This window comes from Rosa chinensis, chromosome 6 (assembly GCF_002994745.2).
Source record: "Rosa chinensis cultivar Old Blush chromosome 6, RchiOBHm-V2, whole genome shotgun sequence".
NCBI lineage: Eukaryota > Viridiplantae > Streptophyta > Magnoliopsida > Rosales > Rosaceae > Rosa > Rosa chinensis.
This window is the reverse complement of record NC_037093.1, coordinates 44,736,259-44,759,454: the sequence shown is the minus strand read 5'-3', so window position 1 is coordinate 44,759,454 and position 23,196 is coordinate 44,736,259. Positions and strand designations below refer to the sequence as shown.

At 36.5% G+C, this 23,196-nt stretch overlaps 4 protein-coding genes across 4 annotated transcripts; all 4 read right to left on the bottom strand.

The window, feature by feature from the left end:
- Window positions 1-2,819: 2,819 nt before the first annotated feature.
- LOC112170950 (3-hydroxy-3-methylglutaryl-coenzyme A reductase 1) lies at window positions 2,820-4,995 on the bottom strand. The gene has a single exon (XM_024308215.2). It carries the CDS (start codon window positions 4,869-4,871, stop codon window positions 3,084-3,086), a length of 1,788 nt encoding a protein of 595 aa, XP_024163983.1. The 5' UTR covers window positions 4,872-4,995; the 3' UTR covers window positions 2,820-3,083.
- A 10,638-nt stretch (window positions 4,996-15,633) lies between these two features.
- Window positions 15,634-17,121, bottom strand: LOC112174516. The gene is made up of 3 exons (XM_024312296.2): window positions 17,052-17,121; window positions 16,635-16,964; window positions 15,634-15,780 (listed from the first exon to the last, which is right to left on the bottom strand). Exons 1-3 carry the CDS (start codon window positions 17,106-17,108, stop codon window positions 15,661-15,663), a joined length of 507 nt encoding a protein of 168 aa, XP_024168064.1. The 5' UTR covers window positions 17,109-17,121; the 3' UTR covers window positions 15,634-15,660.
- A 1,220-nt stretch (window positions 17,122-18,341) lies between these two features.
- On the bottom strand, window positions 18,342-19,754 carry LOC121050026. The gene is made up of 5 exons (XM_040508560.1): window positions 19,622-19,754; window positions 19,390-19,489; window positions 19,221-19,307; window positions 18,394-18,454; window positions 18,342-18,352 (listed from the first exon to the last, which is right to left on the bottom strand). The coding sequence occupies exons 1-5, from the start codon at window positions 19,723-19,725 to the stop codon at window positions 18,342-18,344; spliced, it is 363 nt and encodes a 120-aa protein (XP_040364494.1). The 5' UTR covers window positions 19,726-19,754.
- A 3-nt stretch (window positions 19,755-19,757) lies between these two features.
- Window positions 19,758-22,193, bottom strand: LOC121050025. Its single transcript, XM_040508559.1, has 3 exons — window positions 21,891-22,193; window positions 19,884-21,688; window positions 19,758-19,770 (listed from the first exon to the last, which is right to left on the bottom strand). The coding sequence occupies exons 1-3, from the start codon at window positions 22,191-22,193 to the stop codon at window positions 19,758-19,760; spliced, it is 2,121 nt and encodes a 706-aa protein (XP_040364493.1).
- Window positions 22,194-23,196: the final 1,003 nt, after the last annotated feature.

Below are 23,196 nucleotides of genomic sequence, written 5' to 3'. Positions count from 1 at the left end.
CTACCCAAAAGCCTGTAAAAACATTCAAACACTTCTTAATAAACTGATTCATCCTCAACTCCTAGAGCCTACTTGCTTCCCACAATTCAAAACCAACTCCGAAACAGATAACATAAAACCATACTGAAACTCAAATCTCTAATAACAATAATCTTCCTATTAATACAATTGAAAGCTGGTCATCAGAGCAAACTAGACAAATGAATTGAAATAAAGTACACATAGGTCAACAGGTAACCTACAAGGAAAGTGGAAGTAGTGGTCACTATGTCTCGAATCCTACGCAAGCTCGACCTCAACTACCCTGCAGACTGGGCACGAGAAACCGAAAAGACCAGGGAAAAGCATTTGAAAAACCATTAGAGTGAGTGGATAAAATAAGTAATTGTAAATAAAGTAAAACGAATATTTAATACTTTCCCAAATTTATTCTCTTAAAACTCAAGCATGCAATAAGAATTCGAGAAAATACTTTTAAATAATACAAAAGCGAGCATCTCAAAAATAGTGCAAGACTCTTGAAATTACTTTTAAACCTCTTTTGTACTGAAATCTCAAAATGTATTGTAAATCTACTCATGATGTGATAAATATCTCAAATCATATTGTAAATCTCATATCAAAACTCTTGTTAAAATACTCATATAATCAAGTATCTCGAAATCCTTTCATAAATCCTGTTTGTCTCAAATATATATAATGATAACTCAAAACCACTTTAGAAGTCTCAAAAATCTCGATAGAAATACTCATGTCTCAAAATAGGTGATGACTAAAGGGAACTGCAGACTAGTCATCTCATGCCACTTGAAGGGAACTGCCGACCAGGGACGCATAAGAGGGTACTGCCGACTGGATGAGGAGGTGATGGTTAGAGAGGGTACTGCCGACTAACCGTAGATAGTCAAAGGATACTGTTGACTAACTATTTCATGCCTTCTGGAGGGTACTGGTAACCAGATAATGCATCGGAGGGTATTGCCGACCGAAATATATATATTATGGAGGGTGCCGCCGACCACACTATTACTATTACCTGGAGGGGACTGTCGATCAGGTAATGCATGCATGCGCTAACATTTTTACCTCCTCAAACAAACTGAAATCAATCCCTCTAAAATATTAAACTCATGCAATTCTGATAACTCGTTTATACTCAAATACTTTAATATCATACTCATAATCTCATAAACTCATTTGCTTTCCTAAAAGATATCTCAATAATGCAACCGTACTCAAATACTCGAAAATCATTAATTCTCATACTATTTCCTTAATCAATCACTTTTCGAAAATCATTTCTCAATAAATCAATAATTCATAACTTAAATAGCTCGGTAATTAATAAAAACACTCTGAAAGGAAATTCAATAAAAATCCCATAAATCTTAAATAAATCTCATAATAAAATAAATGATCAAAAGTAGTACTTCATGCACAATTTAGTTTAAAATCAAATGTACACTCAGAGATTGCAGCTACGATGGCCGTCTAATTATTTCCTCCTCGAACTCGGTCTACACGTCGTCTTGACAAAATGATATTATAAATAACTGTTTCTTGATAATTGGAAATAAATTGACAATAATAAAATCGAAACCCTAAAATCGATAATTCATCAGAAGCTCGAAATCATATCAGAATGAGCTCAAACTTCATATGTTATGTTGACTTAATAGTTATAACAACTTACTGAAAGCTGGGGTCAATCCAATGGTCCAATCTTCCCAAATCAAAACCCGAACTTCCCAAAACTTTGAAAATTCCTATCATTTTCAAATTGTGCACCAATCGATACAAAGTTCATATCTACACGCTCGTAACAATATGCTTGACCCAACAAACCAAAATGGATGCTGAGAACGGTCGGACACAGCCCCACTTGCAACCACAGGCAATTGTGTGGGCCCCACATGCCGCCGGTTCCAATCCCGAATTGGATTACCAAATTTCATCAACTTGATCATCTCATCAATTCCAACAAAGCTCAATTTCAAGTCTAATTATCAGAAATTACCTCGAAACCTCTAGATTCTTCTTGTCGTCGATTCGCCGTTCTCCGAAAAAATTGGAGCTACCCACGAGTTGGGTTCGAACCACAAAGAAGAGAGCTTCGAGATGTGGGTGGTGGCGCGGCCTGAAGTGGTCAGAAAATGGAGATTTGACTGGAAAACTGAAATTGACGTCGCGCCTTCTACCTCCACAATTGCCGTATGTCGCCGCCACAGCCGTAGGTAGCCAGAATCGGCACCAGCGAAGCTGACAAGTTTGACGCTGGTCTCCCCCCCCCCCTTCCTCTCTCTCTTCGACTTCTCAAAACGGAAGCCCCCGAAAATAGTAAGTTTCCCCTTCGGGAAACACCCCAAAATACTACAATGACCTCCTAAAATTACAAAATTGCCACTATGCTAAACCCTTATAACTTCTTTGTCACAACTCCGATTCTAACGTGCCGCGTGTCCACGAGCTCGGTTTATAATGCTCTAAAAATTTGTAGTAGGAAGTTTCCTTAGTTACGAAGTAGAAGAAAAAATCAACTCTTGAAACCCCTAAAAAGTTCGAAACGAAGGTAAAAAGTAAAGATGACTGTCGTTTACCGTTCAAATAACTAGTGAACGAGTAAGTTTGGGTACGGTGCATAACCTGAACTCACGTTTGCAATGAAAAATTCCCAAATTTTGAGTTGTGATTTGTTTCTTATTCTTCTTGTTATTTTTCCCCCCTCAATTAGAGTGATGTTATGAATCTCTGATAAACAAAGAATCTAAAGCGTGAGATATTGTGATTGGGTATCCCAGAAAAACACGACTAGTAATGAGTACTAATTTGAAAAGATGAGATATATGATTAAATTTCCAAAGAAATTTACAAGGAAATTGTTTACAAAAAGAATGGGAAGGGCCTAAACAGAGGCTACCTCAGTTAACAAATCACTAACGGATTGCTAAGACAAGTAACTACAATCTCTATATGTTTCGGTGCCATTGCCAACAGTACGTCCGGGGCGTGATCATTTGCAGCCATAGACCATTAACTATCAAAGCTTTTGAACGCTCAGAGGCAATATGGGGTCTTGTAGTAGTTCAAGCGGAAGCAACCGTTGTGACATCTTTGTTAGATCTGTTGTACTTCATGTGGCTCTTAACGAGTTGTCCAGCAGCAATTGCAGACATGAGAGATAGCTCTCCGGCAAGAACAGAACCAGCTACAACGCTGGCCAACTGTCTTGCGTTTGTTCCCGGTGCCTCTCTGTTAGCACCCTTCACACCAAGCAGGTTCAGACAAGCTGATTGAGATGCAAGTTGAGTCCCTCCTCCTACTGTACCGACCTCAATGGACGGCATGGTGACAGAGACGTGAAGATCCTTGCCATCATTGATGGCTTCCATCATGGTGATACAGTGAGAACTCTCAATATTTTGAGCCGGGTCTTGACCAGTGGCGAGGTAGACAGCTGAAACAATGTTACTGGCATGTGCATTGAAACCACCAAGAGCACCAGCGATAGCGGATCCTGTAAGGTTCTTGAGCATGTTAAGTTCCACCAAGGCTGCGACGTTGGTTTTCAACACCTTCGACACTATGTCTCCCTTGATAACAGCCTCGCAAACCACAGATTTACCCCGACCTTCGATCCAGTTCACGGCAGCAGGTTTCTTGTCTGAGCAGTAGTTACCAGAAATGCCAATGACATCCATGTCAGGGAAGTCATTCTGGAGGAAATCAAGAACGTTTTGAACGCCTTTAGAGACCATATTCATCCCCATAGCATCACCAGTGCTGCAGCAGAACCTCATGTACAGGTTCTTCCCAGCAACGGCACACTTAACTGATTGCAGTCTACCAAATCTGCTAGATTTGTTGAAGACCATAGAGATGGTTTCGTAGTTGTCGGGGTCTTCCATGAAAAACTTCAATTCAGCAGCTCTTTTGGCAGAGTTGAATCTGACAACAGGAGCTCTGGTCATTCCATCTTTCAAAAGAACACTGGAAGCTCCACCAGACAAGTTGATAGCTTTGCAACCACGGTTGGTACTAGCCACCAAGCAACCTTCAGTTGTGGCCATGGGAACTGAGAACTCTTTTCCATCGAGCATAAGAGGCCCAGCAATCCCAACAGGAATGGTAATATATCCAACTGGCATTTCACAGCATTGACCCAAAATGGACTCGTAATCGAACCCCTCCAATGGCAAACCCTCTAGAGACTTGCCAGTAACTCTTTGTAAAGCCTCACGCCTAATAGAAGCTGCCCTCTTGCAATCGCCAAGCTTTGTCTCGAGTGAGTATGAAGGAATGGTTCCAGCAACCACTGCCTTGATGATCTCTTCGTCTTCTTCAGCTGTTGGCGGGGTCTCGATCATTGCCTTCTCCTCAAACACCTTTGGGGCAGCTTCAGGAGCAGCTTTAGGTGAAGCAATAGGAGCCATTTTGGGAATTGAGCAATTGAGGGCCTGGCCACAAGGAACTTTGCGAGCATCGTCCTTGAGAATAATCTCCTCGTCATCATGGTCGGCCCAGATGTCATTGCTGGGCTGGAGAATGAGGGATTGGACGAAATCGATACCAAAGAACCCGAGGAGGTAGATGAAGGAGGCTACGAAGGCTAGAATAGCCACGATCTCAGAGAGATTGATGATGTGGAGAGGAGTGTTGGTGCGGATCTTCTCACGCCAGCTTGTGAGCAAGAAGTAGACGACGGAGAAGAAAAGAGTGAAGAACAGGGCATTGGTCAGGTACAGAGGCAGAGGCAAGGCGTCTGATGCCTTCACGACGTCCTTTTCATAGTCGACGAACTTCACTTTCATTTTCAAAGGCTTGCTTGCTTTGGTATTGTTGTGCTCCGTCGCCGATAGCCTTCCGACTTCCATCTTATGTATTGGATGTGGAAGATGCTAAACAAGCCGCCGGGGATCGGACGGAGGAGAGAGAAGTGGGATTTGAGAAACTGTGAAGGCTTTGAATTCGAGTTGTTGGTTTGAGTTTGAGTTAGAATGGCGGAGGCGATGCGTATATATAGTGTTTACTAAGCGTGCGAGTCATTGCTCGCGTGCGAAGTAGGGAGCTGCATGGAGGGTCATCAGTTCATCACTGTCAGTGTGATTGAATGAATGAATGAATGAATGAAGAGTCAAAGGAATACACCTGTTATTTTACTTTTATTTTTATTTTTTATGAACCTATTATTTAACTTTATTGAGTGTTGTCTCTTTCTTCACTGTTTCTTGTAAATGAAAATCAACTTGAAACCCCTAAATCTAGCATGTGCTTTTGAAACGAAAATGAGCAATATACAAATTTGTCAAAGATGGGATCATAAATTACATGTACCAAAAGACATGTCAAACAAAAGTTTTAATTTTATAATTATGGATCAGCCGGCCAAAGAAGAATGGGTTTGGAAGAGTAACATTCACTTATATTTTGCTAACTCATACGTGAAAAAATTGTACAGTTTAGATTGACGATCTTAAACACTTCATATAAGACAGGGACGTATATTTATATGTGTAGAGGAATAATTCTTCATCAATTACTATTAACTGCTATTAACGTCTGTTACGTTGCTAAATTATAGATTTAACATCATATTTTAAAAAATAGAGTTATTATTACAAATGGTATCTGAACTTATCCTCTATCTTATCGATATATGATACCTGAACTTCAATTTTGATCACAACCAGTACCTGAACTTTTCGACTTCATTTCAAGTGATACCTATCACTAACTTCCGTTAAAAACTAACATGTGCAAAATACATGACCTATATTCAAGAGTAGTTTGACTAAAATACCCATTAAAATAATTTTGTTTACTAGATATTTTGATCAATTAATATGTTCATAAAAATATAAGTTCAATTAAAAATAAAATTAAAAATGTATCTCTACCCTCTTATGAAAATAAAATTTAAAAACAAGATCTCAATAAAAATTAATTGTTTTATAGATACAGACAAAACATTTCAAATAAAACTATAAAACATTTTTTTTTGACAAACTATAAAATATTTAAAACCAAAAGCTTATCAAAACTTTCATAATTTTTTTTTCCTGTCATTCATATATATTTTTAATTGAAGTTGAAAGTTTTTCCTTTTGATAATCTCATTTTTTTTATAGCCATATTGCCACAATATAAGTGAAAATAAGTGATATTACAAAAAAAAAGGGTAATTTTACAAATTTATCCTTGAAAAATGAGTTACATGTTTGGCACATGTCAGTTTTTAACGGAACATTAACGGAAGTTAGTGATAGGTACCATTTGAAATAAAATCGAAAAGTTCAGGTACTAGTTGTGATCAAAATTGAAGTTCAGATACCATCGATAAGATAGATGATAAGTTCAGGTACTATTTGTGATAACTACCCTTTAAAATATTGTATTTCTTTAAAATTTTAAATCATAAGAAATCAAACAACAAAACCTATCTAACAATCGACGGTAACTATAGTATTATAAAGCCTGGTTCTAGTAAAATTTGCCAACTTTTACCATTCTAACTATCGTTGGATTTGGTTCAGCGATTGAAACCCTTCATTTTGTAAGTTTTCATAAAAATTTCTTCTCTGTATGATGACAATCACAATGTTGATGTCATCTAAACTATACAACGTACCAAATGCAATCCATGAGTTTCACGCGAATTTAGCACCACAATGATAACGAGATGTGCGGTGACCTCATTATCCATTCACCAACAGCTTCACACGCATTCATCAGAGAAAGAGAGAGTGTGAACCCAATTAAGTTTTACTTTTTGCTGGTGATCGAGATCAATTGAGTGCAAGTAAGTATTTCTCTTCTTCAATTAGTTCGCTGATAAAGTGGTTGGAGAGATTAGAGTTGTAAATGAAGGAGGAGAAGAAAACACATTAAGTAAACGATTCTTAATTAATGAATGATTAGCTGTTATTATTAAAACGGCTATTGATCGAGTCAAGACGATGCATTGCATTGTATTTTACCTCAATGGCACAACTCTAATATAATATGTCTCTGTAATCATTCACCTTGATTTATAAGGTTGTGGAAAGAGATCGACAGCTCACAAAGTCCAACTGAAAACTGTAGAATTTATATTACAAAAGAAACACAGAAAAGGGGTTCGTGTTTTAGCCAAATTAAGCTTCCTATATATTTATAGTCTGAACTGGGTGGCGCGTATTTCTATTACTAAGACTAACAAATTCCAGTTCACATTGCATGTGAATGTGATAGATACCCATACCCTTACATCATGATAGTCAACATGTAGGACTTTAATTTGGTATATATAATTTTGTAGCTTTCTCTGATTTTCCTAAGGTTATAAATATTAAAATAAATAGCTACGCCAAAGGAAGGACTAGGGCTGTCAATGGGTCGTGTCAAGTTTCGTGTAGGGTCAAGGTATTTGTCGTGTCGCAAGATACAAATCCAAACTCAACCCATTTAATAATCGTGTCAAAAATTTAAACCCAAACCCAGCCTATTTATTAAACGGGTTACCCGTTTCCAACCCGCTTAACCCATTTAATAAATAGGTTGTGTCGTGTTTGATAAAATGACCCATTTAAGGGGTTAACAATGCGACCCATTTAACTAAAAAATGCATAAATTGATTAAATTCACTAAAAACTCCATAAGACGAAGAATATAAATAATTATATATAATTCATAAATAATTAAATCCAATAATTATAAAGCAAAATATTTCAAATTGTCTAATCCTATGATCAAATACTCCCAACGTCTAAAATTTCAAGATGAAGTATAGCTTAATCGGGTTATACGGGTTCACTTCGTGTTGGCGGGTTGACCCGTGGCCGACCCATTTATTAAATGGGTCATGGCGGGTTGACCCATGGCTGACCCGCTTTTTAATCGTGCGGGTTCAACCCGCTTTATTTCGTGCGGGTTTCGAGTCGTGTTATCGGGTCGTGTCGGAATTGACAGCCCTAAGAAGGACGATATATAAGGTAGAAGATGTGTGGATAAGGACTTTACCAACCAGTACTCTAATTAATTGTAAGCCCTGGCTAGCGATCTTGCAGAGAATTTGTACCCCAATAATGCATATAATAATACTGACCAAGACTCCTAAGGTGGACTCGTGCATTGATCACAATATGGAGGTTCAAACCGCTATCTCACAACCGTTATTTTTCTTTGATTTGTTTGAGCATCCAACTCCTCTACATTATGTACGTATTTTGTTTGATATATATTACATGCATGCAAGAGGACGTACGTATATACTCTGGTCGACATCGCTTTAATTAAATGTTAATGTATACGGCAATAATCCCCCTGCATAATATTTGCGAAGTGTATATTTTATCAGAGATCGAGCAGAGAAGTGTTTGATAATTTTTAGTTTTTACTTTAGTATAATAAGAGATTACACAAGATGCTACCTGAACTAGCTGCAATCACATCCAGTCTCTGTTTTTAAATTTATTAAATCAAAAAAATAAAAGAAATGACGAAAACAATCACAGAAAGACCTAACATAAAAACAAAGAAAAAAATCAACAAAATCTAAACTATGGATGCCCCGAGAGACTACTCAGAAATAGGACTTCCACACAGAAGGGATGGCAAGAGTCCCATCAAGGCGGTGCCTGCTGCCTGCCACCATTGTCAACCCCATTTATAAAGTTTACTTACCGGTATGTATATCGACAACCAGATTTCCTTCATTGCAAGAAAACGAAAGCAGTTATGCCAGGTACTATTTGCTGATTTGGATTTAAACAATAAATTCCAAACAATGAAAACGAAAGCAGTTATGCCACGTACTATGTGCTGATTTGGATTCAAAACGAAAGTGTTTTGTCCTTCTTTTAAACAATAAATTCGCAAACAATGAAAACAATGAGTTTTTCATGGTTTCAATCCCATTTGAAATAATTTAAATACTGTTTATGGTTTCAAAAAGCATATATATATTTTTTTTGTCAGATAGATAGATATGTTTGTCCTCTTTTCTAAGAAAATGTGTTTCAAGTAAACCATTATATAATCATCTTATTATATTTATATGTTTTGTGACTTTTCTCGATCACAATCATACAAATTGTAAGCGCAAGTAGACTAATTACTCTTTTAAATACAAGACCTGAAGACTCTGTCAAAACCTTACAGCTAATTTACATTATTTATACTTGTAAATTGAAGGAATCCCATCTTCTGCACTTTCTTTATATCATAAATTCATCCAATAAATTTTTTCAAATATTATCTTGCTCACCACGATATACATACTGGTTCTACTATATATATGGTGCAACTTAAAACGTGCAAATACCAATTGAAATAATAGAATCGATCAACATCGGTCGAAGCAAGATTACAATTCAATATACAAATCGATGCCCATGTTAAATTTTAACAATCCACTGCAGTAACTCATTATGTTAAATTATTCACACGACTTTTGAAAACTGCAAATTTTATTTGTTAGAAGAGAAAACATTAAATACTGTAATTTATTATTTATTTTGATACGTAATTTCGTATTTTATTTGATATATATTACATGCATGCAAGAGGACGTAGCACTCGATTGACATCACACTATTAATTGAATTGTTAATGTATATGGCAATAATCCCACTGCATACTTGCATAGTGTATATTCCATCGGAGAGCAGAGAAATAGAAGCGTTGATAATTTTTTTAGTTATTACTTTAGTATAATAAAAGATTACACAAGATTAGCTCCTCCTAGACTAGCTGTGCCCACCCTCCACCCTAATCAAAAGAATACAAAAACTAAAGGGAACAGTCCCAAAAACCCAACGTACAAGCAAGAAGAAAATCAATAAAAATAAATTATGGGTGGCCGAAAGTCTCCTCGATCACAAACAGGACGGCCGCACAGTAGGGATGGCAAGAGTTCCATCAAGGCTGTGCCACCATTGTCAACTCCCATTTATATATTTTACCGGTATATATATCTACCACCCGATTTCCCTAACGATAGACGTACATGAGAAAAACGCATAGCATACATTTTTGCAAGAAAACGAAAACAATTATGCCACCATCTGATGATTTGGTTAAAATATACTGTCCTGTCCTTTTAAACAATAATTCACAAACAATTGATTGAGATTGATTTCAATCCCATTGGAAATAATTGAGATTAAACAATTGATTGAGATTAAGTTAGGATCGAAGTCACTTTCAAGTATAATGACCAAGTTATAATGTAGTTAGATTTAGAGTATGAGATATCGTACTCAAGAGATTGGTAAATCTCACTCTAGCTAGGGAAGACCCAGACGAAAACTAGAAAGAATATACAAATACACAATCACAAACAAAACCTCACAAGTGAACTCAAGTTCATGGTGAGTATCTGCAAGTGGTGTGCAGTGATTTGATTTGATGTTGGAAATAGTTTCAATTTAAATTGGAACAACTAGAGCAAGTAAAGTCAACTAAGCTAAGCTAAACAAGTTGTTATCAAATGGATGAGAGTTAGAGCTTAGGTTGTCCACCATAGCCTCTCTTGTATGCATTGATGATCAAACTACAAGTGATGCAATCCCAAATACCCAATTACTCTTTTAGCATCTGGATAAGATGATTACCAAGGCCTAAACTCCTTTGATTATATCAATTCCAACCGGGTAAGTCTTGAATTAACTACCTAAGAACAAATTTTATTACCAGGTAAGTCTCAATTTATTGTTCCTAGATGCATAAAGATTAGAGTTTAGATAACCAAACAAGCAAACCGATCTTAATTCTAGGTGATTTTAACTCACTATCCTCACATGCACACATGGTGTGCTTTCATGCAGAGGTGACTAATCTCAAAACATTAATCATGACATGACAAATGTATTATACTTAAACTAGTTAGATTCCAATATAAGCCTTTTACTTTTTGATTTAGCATGTCAAAGTAGTAATGGAAATTTGCATTAATATAGTATTCACATCATTATCATACAAGACTGGCTAGGGTTGAAAAATTTGCATTAATATAGTATTCACATCATTATCATACAAGATTGGGTTCAACCCTAGCCTCAACAAATTCACTACTCACTCATAACTAGATAGACAAAGTTGACCTAAGGCTGAACAGTAATGATGAAGAACGTCAGAGAGAACCTCACAATTCAACACTGTTGCCTGGAGAAAAAACAATGAATCATATGCGCGCGAAGAACAAATGGCTTATTTTTGGCCCCAAAGCCCCAATCTAAACAGAGTAAAGGATATTAACCCTGAAAAGCTTCCGAAGTATCTGAGACAAGACATCATTCACAGACAAAAAAAGGAAGGGAGATAGAGGATCTCCTTCACAAAGTCCTATATTATCTTGATCACTACAATATACTCATAGTGGTTTAACTATATATGGTGCAACTTAGTTGCAAATATCAGCTGGAATTATAGAATTGATAAACATACCTGGAAGATCCAAATCGATCCCTCATATTATCTGTCATATTTTAACAACCCACTATACCGACTCACTATTTTAAATTGTTCACCAACCGTTTGAAAAACTGCAAATTGTATTTGTTAGAAGAGAAAACATTAAACACTGAAATTCATTTTCCATAAAACACTTTGACCACCTATAGTGTTTACAAACCTAGGATGAAACAAGATCTAATTATGTAATCTATAAGTAATTTGGTTCCTGATGTTTACATACCATTAACAACAATGAATTCATCTGACATTTTAATATCTTTAATTATAATTTTGATTGAGGTACTCTAATGGCTAGAGATTATGTAGTTGATGATCTAGTATGATAGCTTGTGGACTTGAGATTTATTTATTTTTTGAATAGAAACGAGAACACTTCATTCATATAAATTGGTAGCACTACAAAAGAACATGCCACAGTATGACTTGGAGAAAATAAGTTCTCCATACATATTATTACATAATACCACACTTACACCGGCCCACTCAAAATAGTGAAAATACACAGAAAATAAAGAGTACAGGGAAGACTAAAAAAAATAAAGCTTCATTATGTCCTATACTCTAATCCTGTGGTGAAGCGTTTTACATTTAGAACTTTGAATGAGTGTCCTCATTCAGTCTAGAGAACAGAGCCCGCCTCATAGCAACACTGAGAATCTTTTACTTGGGCTACTTTACTAAGAATGAAACCCGAGATTATGAAGACTTCATTAATTATTGGGTCTCCTTTGAGTAAGGGTGTAAGAGTAAATAGAGTGTGCAGGCTATGCATGATAGAAATATCAAATCATAAATTAGACTTTGATTTGATAATGCTGGAAATGTCAGAGTACGATATCATCCTGGGTATGGATTGGCTTACTTGTTATGATGCTATCATGGACTGTGGTAAAAAGAAGATAACTATCTGTACTCCGGAAGGTGAAACTTTTAGTTTTTACGGGGATAAGAGCACTTATAAACCAGAAGTATCATTTGATATTAAGTGCAATTATTAGAATTGGATTGCCCACATTGTGGCCGAAGAGGAGAATGAAATGAAGTTAGAAACTATTCTTGTGGTAAAGGAATTTAATGATGTGTTTCCAGAAGATTTAATTGGGTTGCCTCCTGTGCGAGAGATAGAATTCGTAATTGAAGTATATCCGGGTACATCACCTATTTCGATACCCTCTTACGGTATGGCACTAGCAGAATTGAAAGAACTCAAAGCACAAATTCAGGAATTAGAAGGCAAAGGTTATATTCGTCCTATACTTCACCTTGGGGAGCACAAGCCCTTTTTGTGAAAAAGAAAGATGGATCTCTTCGGATGTGTGTCGATTATCATCAATTGAATAGAGTAACTGTGAAGAATAAATATCTGATACCAAGAATTGACGATTTGTTTGATCAGTTAAGGGGTTCTTGTTTCTTTTCAAAAATTGATCTTCATTCCGGTTATCATCAACTTCGAGTCAAACCTAAAGATTTATAAAAGATTTTTCTAAGTTAGCGGCACCTCTGACTAGGGTAACTCGGAAAGGAGTCAAATTCATCTGGAGTAAACAGTGTGAAGATTTATTTCAAGAATTGAAGGCACGCTTAACTACTGCTCCGATATTAATTATTCCTGAGCGAGGAAAATGTTACGTGGTTACACAGATGCTTTTTTACCCAGATTATGATGTGTGTTAATGCAATTAGATAGAGTGGTCGCATCTGCCTCTCAACAATTGAAAACACATGAAAGAAATTATTCAAGTCATGATTTAGAATTAGCTGCTATTGTCCATGCTCTTAAGACTTGGAGACATTACTTATATGGTGAGTGATTCGAGCAATATTCTGATTATAAAAGTTTGAAATATATATTTACTCAAAAGGAGCTTAACATGAGGCAATGATGTTGGATGGAATTTCTTGAAGACTATGATTTCGGATTGCATTACCATCTTGGAAAGGCAAATACAGTTGCAGATGCTTTAAGTAGAAAATCAGAAAGGTTTGTGGCAAGCTTACATGTTCATAAATGGAAGATGATGGAGTCTCTTTGTGAATATGATCTACATATGGATGTACACGAAAATATGGCTCGTATTTGTAACTTAGTCACGCGACCAATTTTGATGGAAAATGTTATCGACAAACAACAAGAGGATACTCTACCCAAATCAATTCAGGACAAATTGCTGTCTGGAAATCAATTTAAGGGTTGGATCTTGGATCAAAGTAATGGTTTGAGATATTTTGGAAGGTTATATGTACATGAGATTCCAGAGCTCAGAAATGAAATTTTACGTGAAGCACATTACTCATCATATACTATTCACCCTGGAAGTACAAAAATGTACTATGATCTTCGTCATCAATTTTGGTGGGATGGAATGAAGAAAGATATTGCACTATGTGTAGCAAGATGTCTTACTTGCCAACAAGTCAAAGCGAAGCATAAAAAGCCAGCGAGGAAACTTCAACCGTTGCCAATAGCTGAATGGAAATGGGATTATATTACCATGGATTTTGTAATTGGTTTACCACATTCATCTTAAGGTAAAGATGCAGTATGGATTATCATGGATCATTTAACAAAATCATCTCATTTCTTACCAGTGAAAGCTACAAATTTCTACAGAAACACTTGGCAAGTTATATGTTCAAGAGATGGTTAGATTACATGGAATTCCTCTCTCAATTGTGTCAGACAGAGATTCCAAATTCACTTCTAAATTTTGGGAAAGTTTACAACGATCTCTCGCTACACAGTTAAATTTTAGTAATGCATTTCATCCCCAAATTGATGGTCAATTAGCAAGAACAATTCAAATTTTGGAGGATATGTTGAGAGCATGTGTTTTGGATTTCCATGGAAGTTGGGAAGATTATTTGTTATTAGCAGAGTTTGCATATAACAATAATTTTCAATCTAGCATTTGAATGGCACCATATGAGGCACTATATGGCAGACCTTGCAGATCACCGTTGTGCTGGACAAAAGTAGGTGAGACTACCATAGTTGGACCTGATTTTATTCAGGAGACTACAGAGAAAATAAAAATTATCAAGCAACGACTACTAATAGCACAAAGTCAACAAAAGAGCTATGCCGATCAAAGAACACGTCCACTAAAATTTAACGTGGGTGATCATGTGTTTTTGAAAGTATCACCTCGAAAAGGAATTCAAAGGTTTGGAAAAACTGGGAAATTAGCTCCGAGATTTATTGGTCATTTTGAGATCCTAGAACGGAAAGGTGAAGTAGCATACAAATTAGCTCTACCACCACAGCTTTCGGGTATTCATGATGTTTTTCATGTTTCAATACTTTGAAAATATGAACCAGACCCGACACATATTTTAGATTGGACAGATATTGATCTTAACGGTTTTCTTATTGACGTCTATGTAGTCAATCACCATTCTTGCTTTTCCTCTAACATTTCTGCATGGTTTCTTACATAAAATGCTAGAGCATGATGAGGACTACACTACAAAAAAGAATTCATTTTGCCACGGCTTTGTGCCGTCGCGGAAAGTCTGATTGCCGTCGCAAAACACCAATGGCGACGGCTAGGCGACGGCAAATACACCGTTGTTGTTGGTGGCGTCGCCACTGGTCGTGGCTACGGCAAAACGCCGTCGCAACAAGATTTAGCTACGGCAACAAGCGTAGCAATCCATTGGTCGCTTATTAGGCGACGACATGTAGCAACTGAAAACGCCGTCGCAAGTAACCTATTTGCTACGGCAGATGCCGTTGCTTGCAACAAACTATTTTTTCAAATATTTTTTTTTTCCAGAAATTTTCCCTCCAAATTTATTAGAAATAGGTTGGAAATTGATTTTCCCTCCATAATTGCGACGGCGTCATTGCCGTCGCCACCTCAAGTATTTTTCATATGAAGCTTTAGCAACAGCTAATGACCGTCGCAACTAATTGGCCACCCAATTTTTTTGAAACCAAAATGTTTTCTGCCGTTTTACACACCTAATCAAAAGATATAGTAAAACAATATAAAGCATCAAAACAATCACTTCAATCATAGTATCTCACAATTGAAATTATATAATCAAAAGATAAGTGCCAAGTTATACTTCATTACCAAGTACAAACCAAACCAACCACATTTCATAATTATAAGGTCCTAGCTACCATACTTGATAACTGAAAGGAAACATTGCCAAACATTGTTCAAAAGCATCCTTGACCACAATACTAGTTATCATTAACTAGAGGGGCTTGGTGAGTACTGGAGCATGATCAATTTCTTGATTACTAGTTGAATGTGGATGAACTCCTTCTCCTATGGACTCCCTTCTAACTTCATGGCCACTAGTTGCATCTTGAACCTATCACATAATGCACAAGTATACAAATATCAAACCGGATTCACATGAAAATGAAACATGAATAGATCGGATACTATCACATGTAGTTTGAATTCAAAATCTGGGATTTTATCCTAACACTGATAAGAATCAACTGTTACATATAAATCTCAAGTCATATAATTGTGTAAGGTCTATTATCAATAGCCTTTTAGTAATGAACCCAATGTGTAGCATTGAACAACCTGCAAGTAATCTGGACTGTTTTTTTTTTTTTTCCTCCTCCATTTTTAATCGAAAACAGAAAGTGTCAGAAACATGTATTTGTTATTTGTTAAAGAACTACTGCATGAAGGTTATCCTCATGATATTGGTTACAGAACATGATGATTTTGGCTACAGAACATGATGGTTTTGGCTTACTCCATACTCATATAACATGCATTTGTTATGAAACATTTGACACATAATAGATGATACAAAATCATTGAAGCACACAAACACAACTTCCCTTTCTTTCTTCAAAACTGGGGAAAAAAAAAAAAAACAATTCAACTTGCAGCAAGAGTTTCATCAACTGTCATACTATAAACGATATTGAAATGATATTAGACTCATACTTTATCCTCTCAGCCATATGAAAAACCTAAAGCTAACATAGTTTGTTCATAAACTCAAAATCAACAACCAAAACTGCAACCAAGTCTGCAACCTATCTGAGCTAGCAATCTCAATATCTACACAGATCGTTTTATACACATTCAATATTTACATAATCATGCATATATATACACAAACATGTATATAAACAAATTTGTCGAAGATAAAAATAGTCAATTGTTGTAACAAATAATATTATGGATTTGTGTACCAACCTGTCCACATGGATTTCTGTTTTGCCCCTCATTGCTCTCTAAAAAGTTAATCCGAGCTTGAAGCATATCTAATTGGTCCTGCATCTTCCTTGTGAAAGCCTCTTTCACTTTCTCTGTAACCTCTTCAGTTATTTTCTGTATGAGGTCATTGGTGTTATGAGAAGGCATTGATTCCTGTGGATACACCAAACTGCGAGGCACAGTAGAACCATAGGTACGACAATAACCATGACCATCTTCCCCAAGCAATTCATGGAATATTCGATCTTTTACAGCCCTAAGTTCTCGCTGGTCCTCAGGTTCCATTAGCAATTTCTTGTCATATTCCTCCTACATGAAAGTACTGATCAATTAGTTTGGAAAAGATTAAAAAAATAACTGAAATTCTTAATATAAGATATAAGAAGCTAAACATACAATGACTTGGGCAACATCTGCATTTGATTGGTTGCGTGCTTTTTTCCACACACTCATCTTATCAGTTTGTTCTCCACTTTGTTCCATCTGTCAAGTACAAAACAATGAATCTATGTACATATAACACACACACACACATACATACTACGAACAAATCTTACAAATACTTTATAATAAATAGTATTAAATGTTACTAGAATTTAAAACAATATGGATGCAAACATTGCACAAGAAGTAAACATTTTCTGTTGGTGCCTCCATGCATTTCTGACCAATAATGTTAGAAACAATACCTCATATCGCAGCTGGGCGAAATGTTTTCGACCAGTACTATGAACTGGTCCACGCTGCTCCCGATTGATAGAATTTCGTGTTGCTATCAGCTACAAAATCAATTCCAAAATCATCATGCTAGTGTCAATCTTTTTAGCACAATCTGATTATGAATGTTTCAGCATTTCTACCTTTGCATCTTCACTACTCCAATAAGCAATGAGCTCACTCCACTGCTCTGCTACAATATGTGGAGGAACTAGAGAACTTAGATTTGGATTATCTCTGTTTTTCTGAAAGTAGTTGACTTTGGTTTTGCTCTTGTGATCCTTCCACAGTGTATTGCAACATCGAAGACACACATGTTTATATCCTTCTGGAACATCAAGCAAATTTTGCTACAAATTACATAAAGGAGATTTATCAATAACTTCTAATCATCATTAACTAAATAAGCACAGATAATTAAGAAATTTCCTACTATTTTTCAAATAACACACGTAGTAACATGTTTACCTGAACCTCTTTCCATATTCCCTCTTTCACATCAGGTCCAACAGCCTTCTAGTCAAGTAATGTTAGTGGAATCCTCTGGCCATCGCGTACAATTTGCCCCAATTGTGACTTTAGCTGTGTAGCTCTTTCTCCAACAGGTTGGAAGTTAGAATCAAACATAATCTTGATTTTAACTCCAGTATTCCACTCTGGGATACCTTTATTGTGACCTCTAGTAATAAAGGTAGCAGATTGTACTTCAGCTTCTACCAAAGTTGCAAGAAACATTAAATTCCATCATTGAAAAACATATCAATAGTGCTGATGTAGGAACTAGTGATAAGTGAATTAGGATGTAAAAATAAACTAAAAAAACAAACAAACAAACAAAAAAACTTGTTAAGCGAAGTAATACCTAGAGATGGAAGAGGTAATATTGGAGGAGAAGGTGCAGAAGGAGGCGGTGGGGGTGGAGGCAGTGGGGGTGGAGGCGGTGGGGGTGTAGGAGGTGGATTAGTAGACCTATAGGATGACTGCGATGAGGAACCATTGCTGTTTGAAGAATTAGATCCACTTGAAGTCAAAAACTCAGACATAGTGCGTGGTCTCCCAACCTTCCTTTTCTTCATGGTCACCTGCAATAAGAAGGCAAACTCAATTAAATTTGGTGTTGGTGAGGTACAAACTAAAAACTCAAACCTTCCATACTAAATAAAATAACAAAGTTCATGAAAGGGAAAGGGAACTGAGATATTAACTAGAAACTCAAAATGATGACACCCTTACAAATATTTGACTTCAAACATGAATCATTATCCTTATCAAAAAGTTCCAGGAAGAATACTAAAGTACACATTAAGGCCAATATGCACTAGTCATAACATCTCTATTGTAATCGCCTTATTCATCCATTTCAACACCATCCATTAACTCCCCTGAGCTATCATTTTCTTCAGTATTGTCAGTTTGCACATGAGAGAAGTTTTTTGACTCCATTTCGACGACATTTAGCCAACCTTGTCCTGAAGGATCTGGAGCATACCACACCTGCTGTGCTTGAGATGCTAAGATGAATGGTTCATCCCCAACCCGATCATTTCGATACAACAATCGATTGAAGTTAACTAAAGTGAAGTTAAAAGGATCTAATTTAATCCCTGCCACAGGATGTACCCAATCACACCTGAACAACACATATTTGATATCAACAGAGTAGGTGACTTTGATAATCTCTGTTAATCTCCCATAATATGGTAAAACATCTACACGTGGATTCTTATCTTTCTTATTGCCGACACTCATGGTATCTGCTTGTAAAGCTACACCACTGTTTTATCTTGATCTCTTGTTATCAACACTTTTCACACGGAAGAAATACCCATTAGATGTATATGAATTCACCTTAGTTGCTGAAGGACTAGGAGGACTAGACAAGGCAATAATTTCTTCTGATAACAAGATATCACTTGTGTTTTGCAGAGTTATAACCTGTGAGGAACAAATAAATTAAAGCAAACCTTTACAAAAGTACCACTGAACATAATGTACACGAAAACACCTAACAACTCACATGATCCTTAAACCAGTTCGCAAACTCATCAAAATGAACACGTTGAACATAATGGTCATCTGCATCCGGAAATTGTTGTTTAATGGCAGTAAGATGTTCTCTGCACAGTAAAAATCCGATGTGTCATACTTTACAATCCCTGAAGAAGAATCAACATGTTCCTTCCGACCAGAAAACATATAATCATATATACATAATTTTTTAAAGAAATATGCAGAGTTATTTTCATTACATATTTGAGAAATGGCGTGACTGCCCTTGTATGAAACAAGACCCATCGATGAATTTGTATGCGCGTAACTTCACTGAGAACACAATTTCCCTTCTCAGGGTCATCACGATTCTTTCTCCTTAATGGTCTGTTTGACTTACTCTCCACATCTTTAAGATATTGGGTACAGAAATTCATGCATTCTTCCATTAGATAACCTTTAGCTATTGATGCTTCTGGACAAGCTCTGTTACGTACATATTCCTTTAGAGTCAACAGATACCTCTCAATGGGGTACATCCACCGAAACTGCACAGCACCAGCAATTAATGCTTCTTGGACTAGATGGATAGGTAAATGCTCCATCACATCAAAAAATGATGGTGGAAATATCTTCTCAAGATCACAAAGGGTCACCACTATCCGAGAACGTGCCTCTTCCAAATCTGCTGCACAATTTAGTTTGGAGCACAATACTTTGAAAAACTTGCCCAGATCAATCAGCCCTTCGACCACTTTCTTCGGTAAAGAACTTCGTATAGATAATGGAATCAATTGCTGTAAAAGAATATGATTGTCATGACTTTTAAGACCGCTGATACTTCGATCTTTCAAACGTACCCGCCGTGCAATATGAGAAGCAGAACCATCCGGCATTCTTGTTTCTGATAAGGCTATGAGGAACTTATCTTTCCCATCATTATTCATCTCAAAATCTGCAGGATCAAAGTATTCTGAACCGGACTCCCTCCTCTTCACATGGTACTGCTCTCTAATTCCCATAAGCTCAAGATCACGTCGAGAACTGATATTGTCCTTTGATTTTCCAGCAACTCCTAGTATGGTCTCAAGAACATTGTCACACACATTCTTCTCTATATGCATGACATCAAGGTTGTGACGGATCAGATTATCCTTCCAATAAGGAAGCTCAAAAAATATACTTTTTTTCTTCCAATTGTGCTTCCTTTTCTTTAAAGGATCTTTCTCAGGTTTCTCTAGCCCCATCATTTGCCTTGTCTGCAAATCTTCTCTTCTATACTCTGTAAGGATACCATTTGATTGAAGCTGGGTGAGAAGATCTACTCCAGATAATGTTGTAGGAGATCGTCTATATTCTCGTAAGCCATTGAAAGATCTGGGATCCTTCCGATACTTGTGATCATAAGGTAAAAACCGCCGGCTGCTACCATATGAGAACTTTTTACCGTTTGGCAACCATATAGAAGCAGTTTCAGAGTTGCAAGAAGGGCATGCATATTCACCTTTTGTATTCCACCCTGATAGATTAGCATAGGCAGGAAAATCATTAATCGTCCAAAGTAAGGCAGCATGCATTTGAAACATTTGATTGCTTGATGCGTCAAAAGTTTCTATGCCCTCATCCCACAATTCCTTCAACTCTTCAATGAGTGGCTGCAAGTAAACATCGATCTTATCACCAGGTCCTTTTGGGCCATCAATAAGCACAGAAAGATAGATAAAAGGTTGCTTCATCAACATCATTGGCGGTAAGTTGTACGGAACTAGTATGACAGGCCAAGTACTATGAACTATGTTCATAGTCCGGAATGGATTAAATCCATCTGAGGCCAACCCAAGCCTTACATTGCGAATATCTCCGGAGAAACTTGGATGTTTCTTGTCAAAATCCTTCCAAGCGAGAGAGTCTGCAGGATGCCTAAACACACCATCATCAGTTCGTTTCTCGGCATGCCATCTCATAAGCGTTGCAATTTTAGAGGACATAAACAACCTCTGCAACCTTGGTTTCAAAGGAAAATATCTTGCTTGTTTTGCTGCCTTCCGTTTCCCAGGTCCCAAATCAGAAACTAAACTGCAACCATCTTCTTTCCATCGAGATGCCTTACATATCAAACATTGATCAAGATTTATGTCTTCATTTCTGAAAAGCATACAGCTATTAGGGCAAGCATCCACTGTGTTATACGTGAACCCTAAATCTTCAGTTAACTTCTGAGCTTGATAATAAGAATTAGGAAGGTTTACACCTTCTGGCATAGACTCGTTACATATGTCAAGCAAGTCTTTGAAAGATTTGTCAGTCCAACCATTTAACACTTTCACCTGTAGGAGTCTGACAATGAATGACAATGTTGTATGTTTCTTAGAACCAGGATATAATGGAAGGTTTGCAGATTTCATCAACTTTAGGAACTGCTTAGTAGACTCGTTTGGCCCAACAAGTGGATTTGAACTTTCTCCACCACTCTCATCATGTGGTCTAACAACATTTGCTGTTCCTATAGCTTCTTGGGACTAGTCTAACCATATCCTCTTCCATATAATCATCTGACCCCATAAACATCTCATCTCTATGCAATGAATCAGCACCATCCCTGGACTCACCATGCTTATCCCAGATCTTATACTTCTTCCAAAACCCATTACCATGAAGATGCTGTCGCACAATTACTTTTTCAAAGAATTTTCGGTTTTCACATTTTCTACAAGGACAGTAAATCCTTGAACTCGGATCCCTATTGACATATGCAAAGTTCAAGAAATCTTCTAACTTCGCACGATATGGCTTAGAACACCAATCTGCCCAATCAATCCATGACTTGTCCATTTTTTCCCTTATCAATATCTATGTCAGCTAGAAATACAGTAACACAAATAGCTAAGTATGAAAATATATACCAACTATACTAACAATAAATCTCTACATTGAATGAACAACATCACATCAAGCAGAAATAAACAAAACTAAATCTTTAATTAGAGAACACACATGATACAATATGTATATTAGATTAACATCTAATTAATCTAATGTGCACAGATATATGCAAAGTCATAAAACACATGCAGGATAAGGGAGCTTCATTACTTTGGAGAAGACATTGAGTAATAAAAATAATAATAAGAATTATAGAATTCCTGTCATAGATTTTATATCAGAAACCCAACATACCAATTAAAACAAAATGCAACAGACGAAGATCAAGGGCATAACTTTCCACTACATTTACAACCAAATATTATCATTAAAAACAATATAACAAAAAGAGGAGCCTTACTTGGAATCAAAACCAATAGATAGAGCTTCTGATAAGAGGAAGACAAATGACACAGATCGAACAACGAGATTATAATGCAAAGAACCTGTAACCAAAAACAAAAAGAATAATTCAGGCAAAGTCATATGTATGGAAAAATCAAATCGAATTATATGAATATATATATATATATATATATATGTGTGTGTTGTGTGTGTGTGTGTGTGTGTGTGTGTGTGCGCGCGCGCTTTAATTATAGGCATGCATGGTAGGTTGTGTGGGGTTGTGTTAAAAGCAACTTAAATCATTAAAATGTTTGATTATTTAGTAGCAGAATGACATTAAGTTGGGTAATTGCATGGGTATCTATTTCAGCTGCTGGCCAAAGTGCCAAAAATAATGCAGAGGTTCATGAAGAAAGCAGTATTAAGACAAAGTAGAGGCATAAAATCAAGTTGGAATATATTGGTTTAGTCTCTTCATCAAAATCAAAAACATCAAGATATACTAAAGAGTCATAACTAAGGTTTTTCTTTTAACATAGTGGAATAATGTCCAGACAAGAAAAAAATA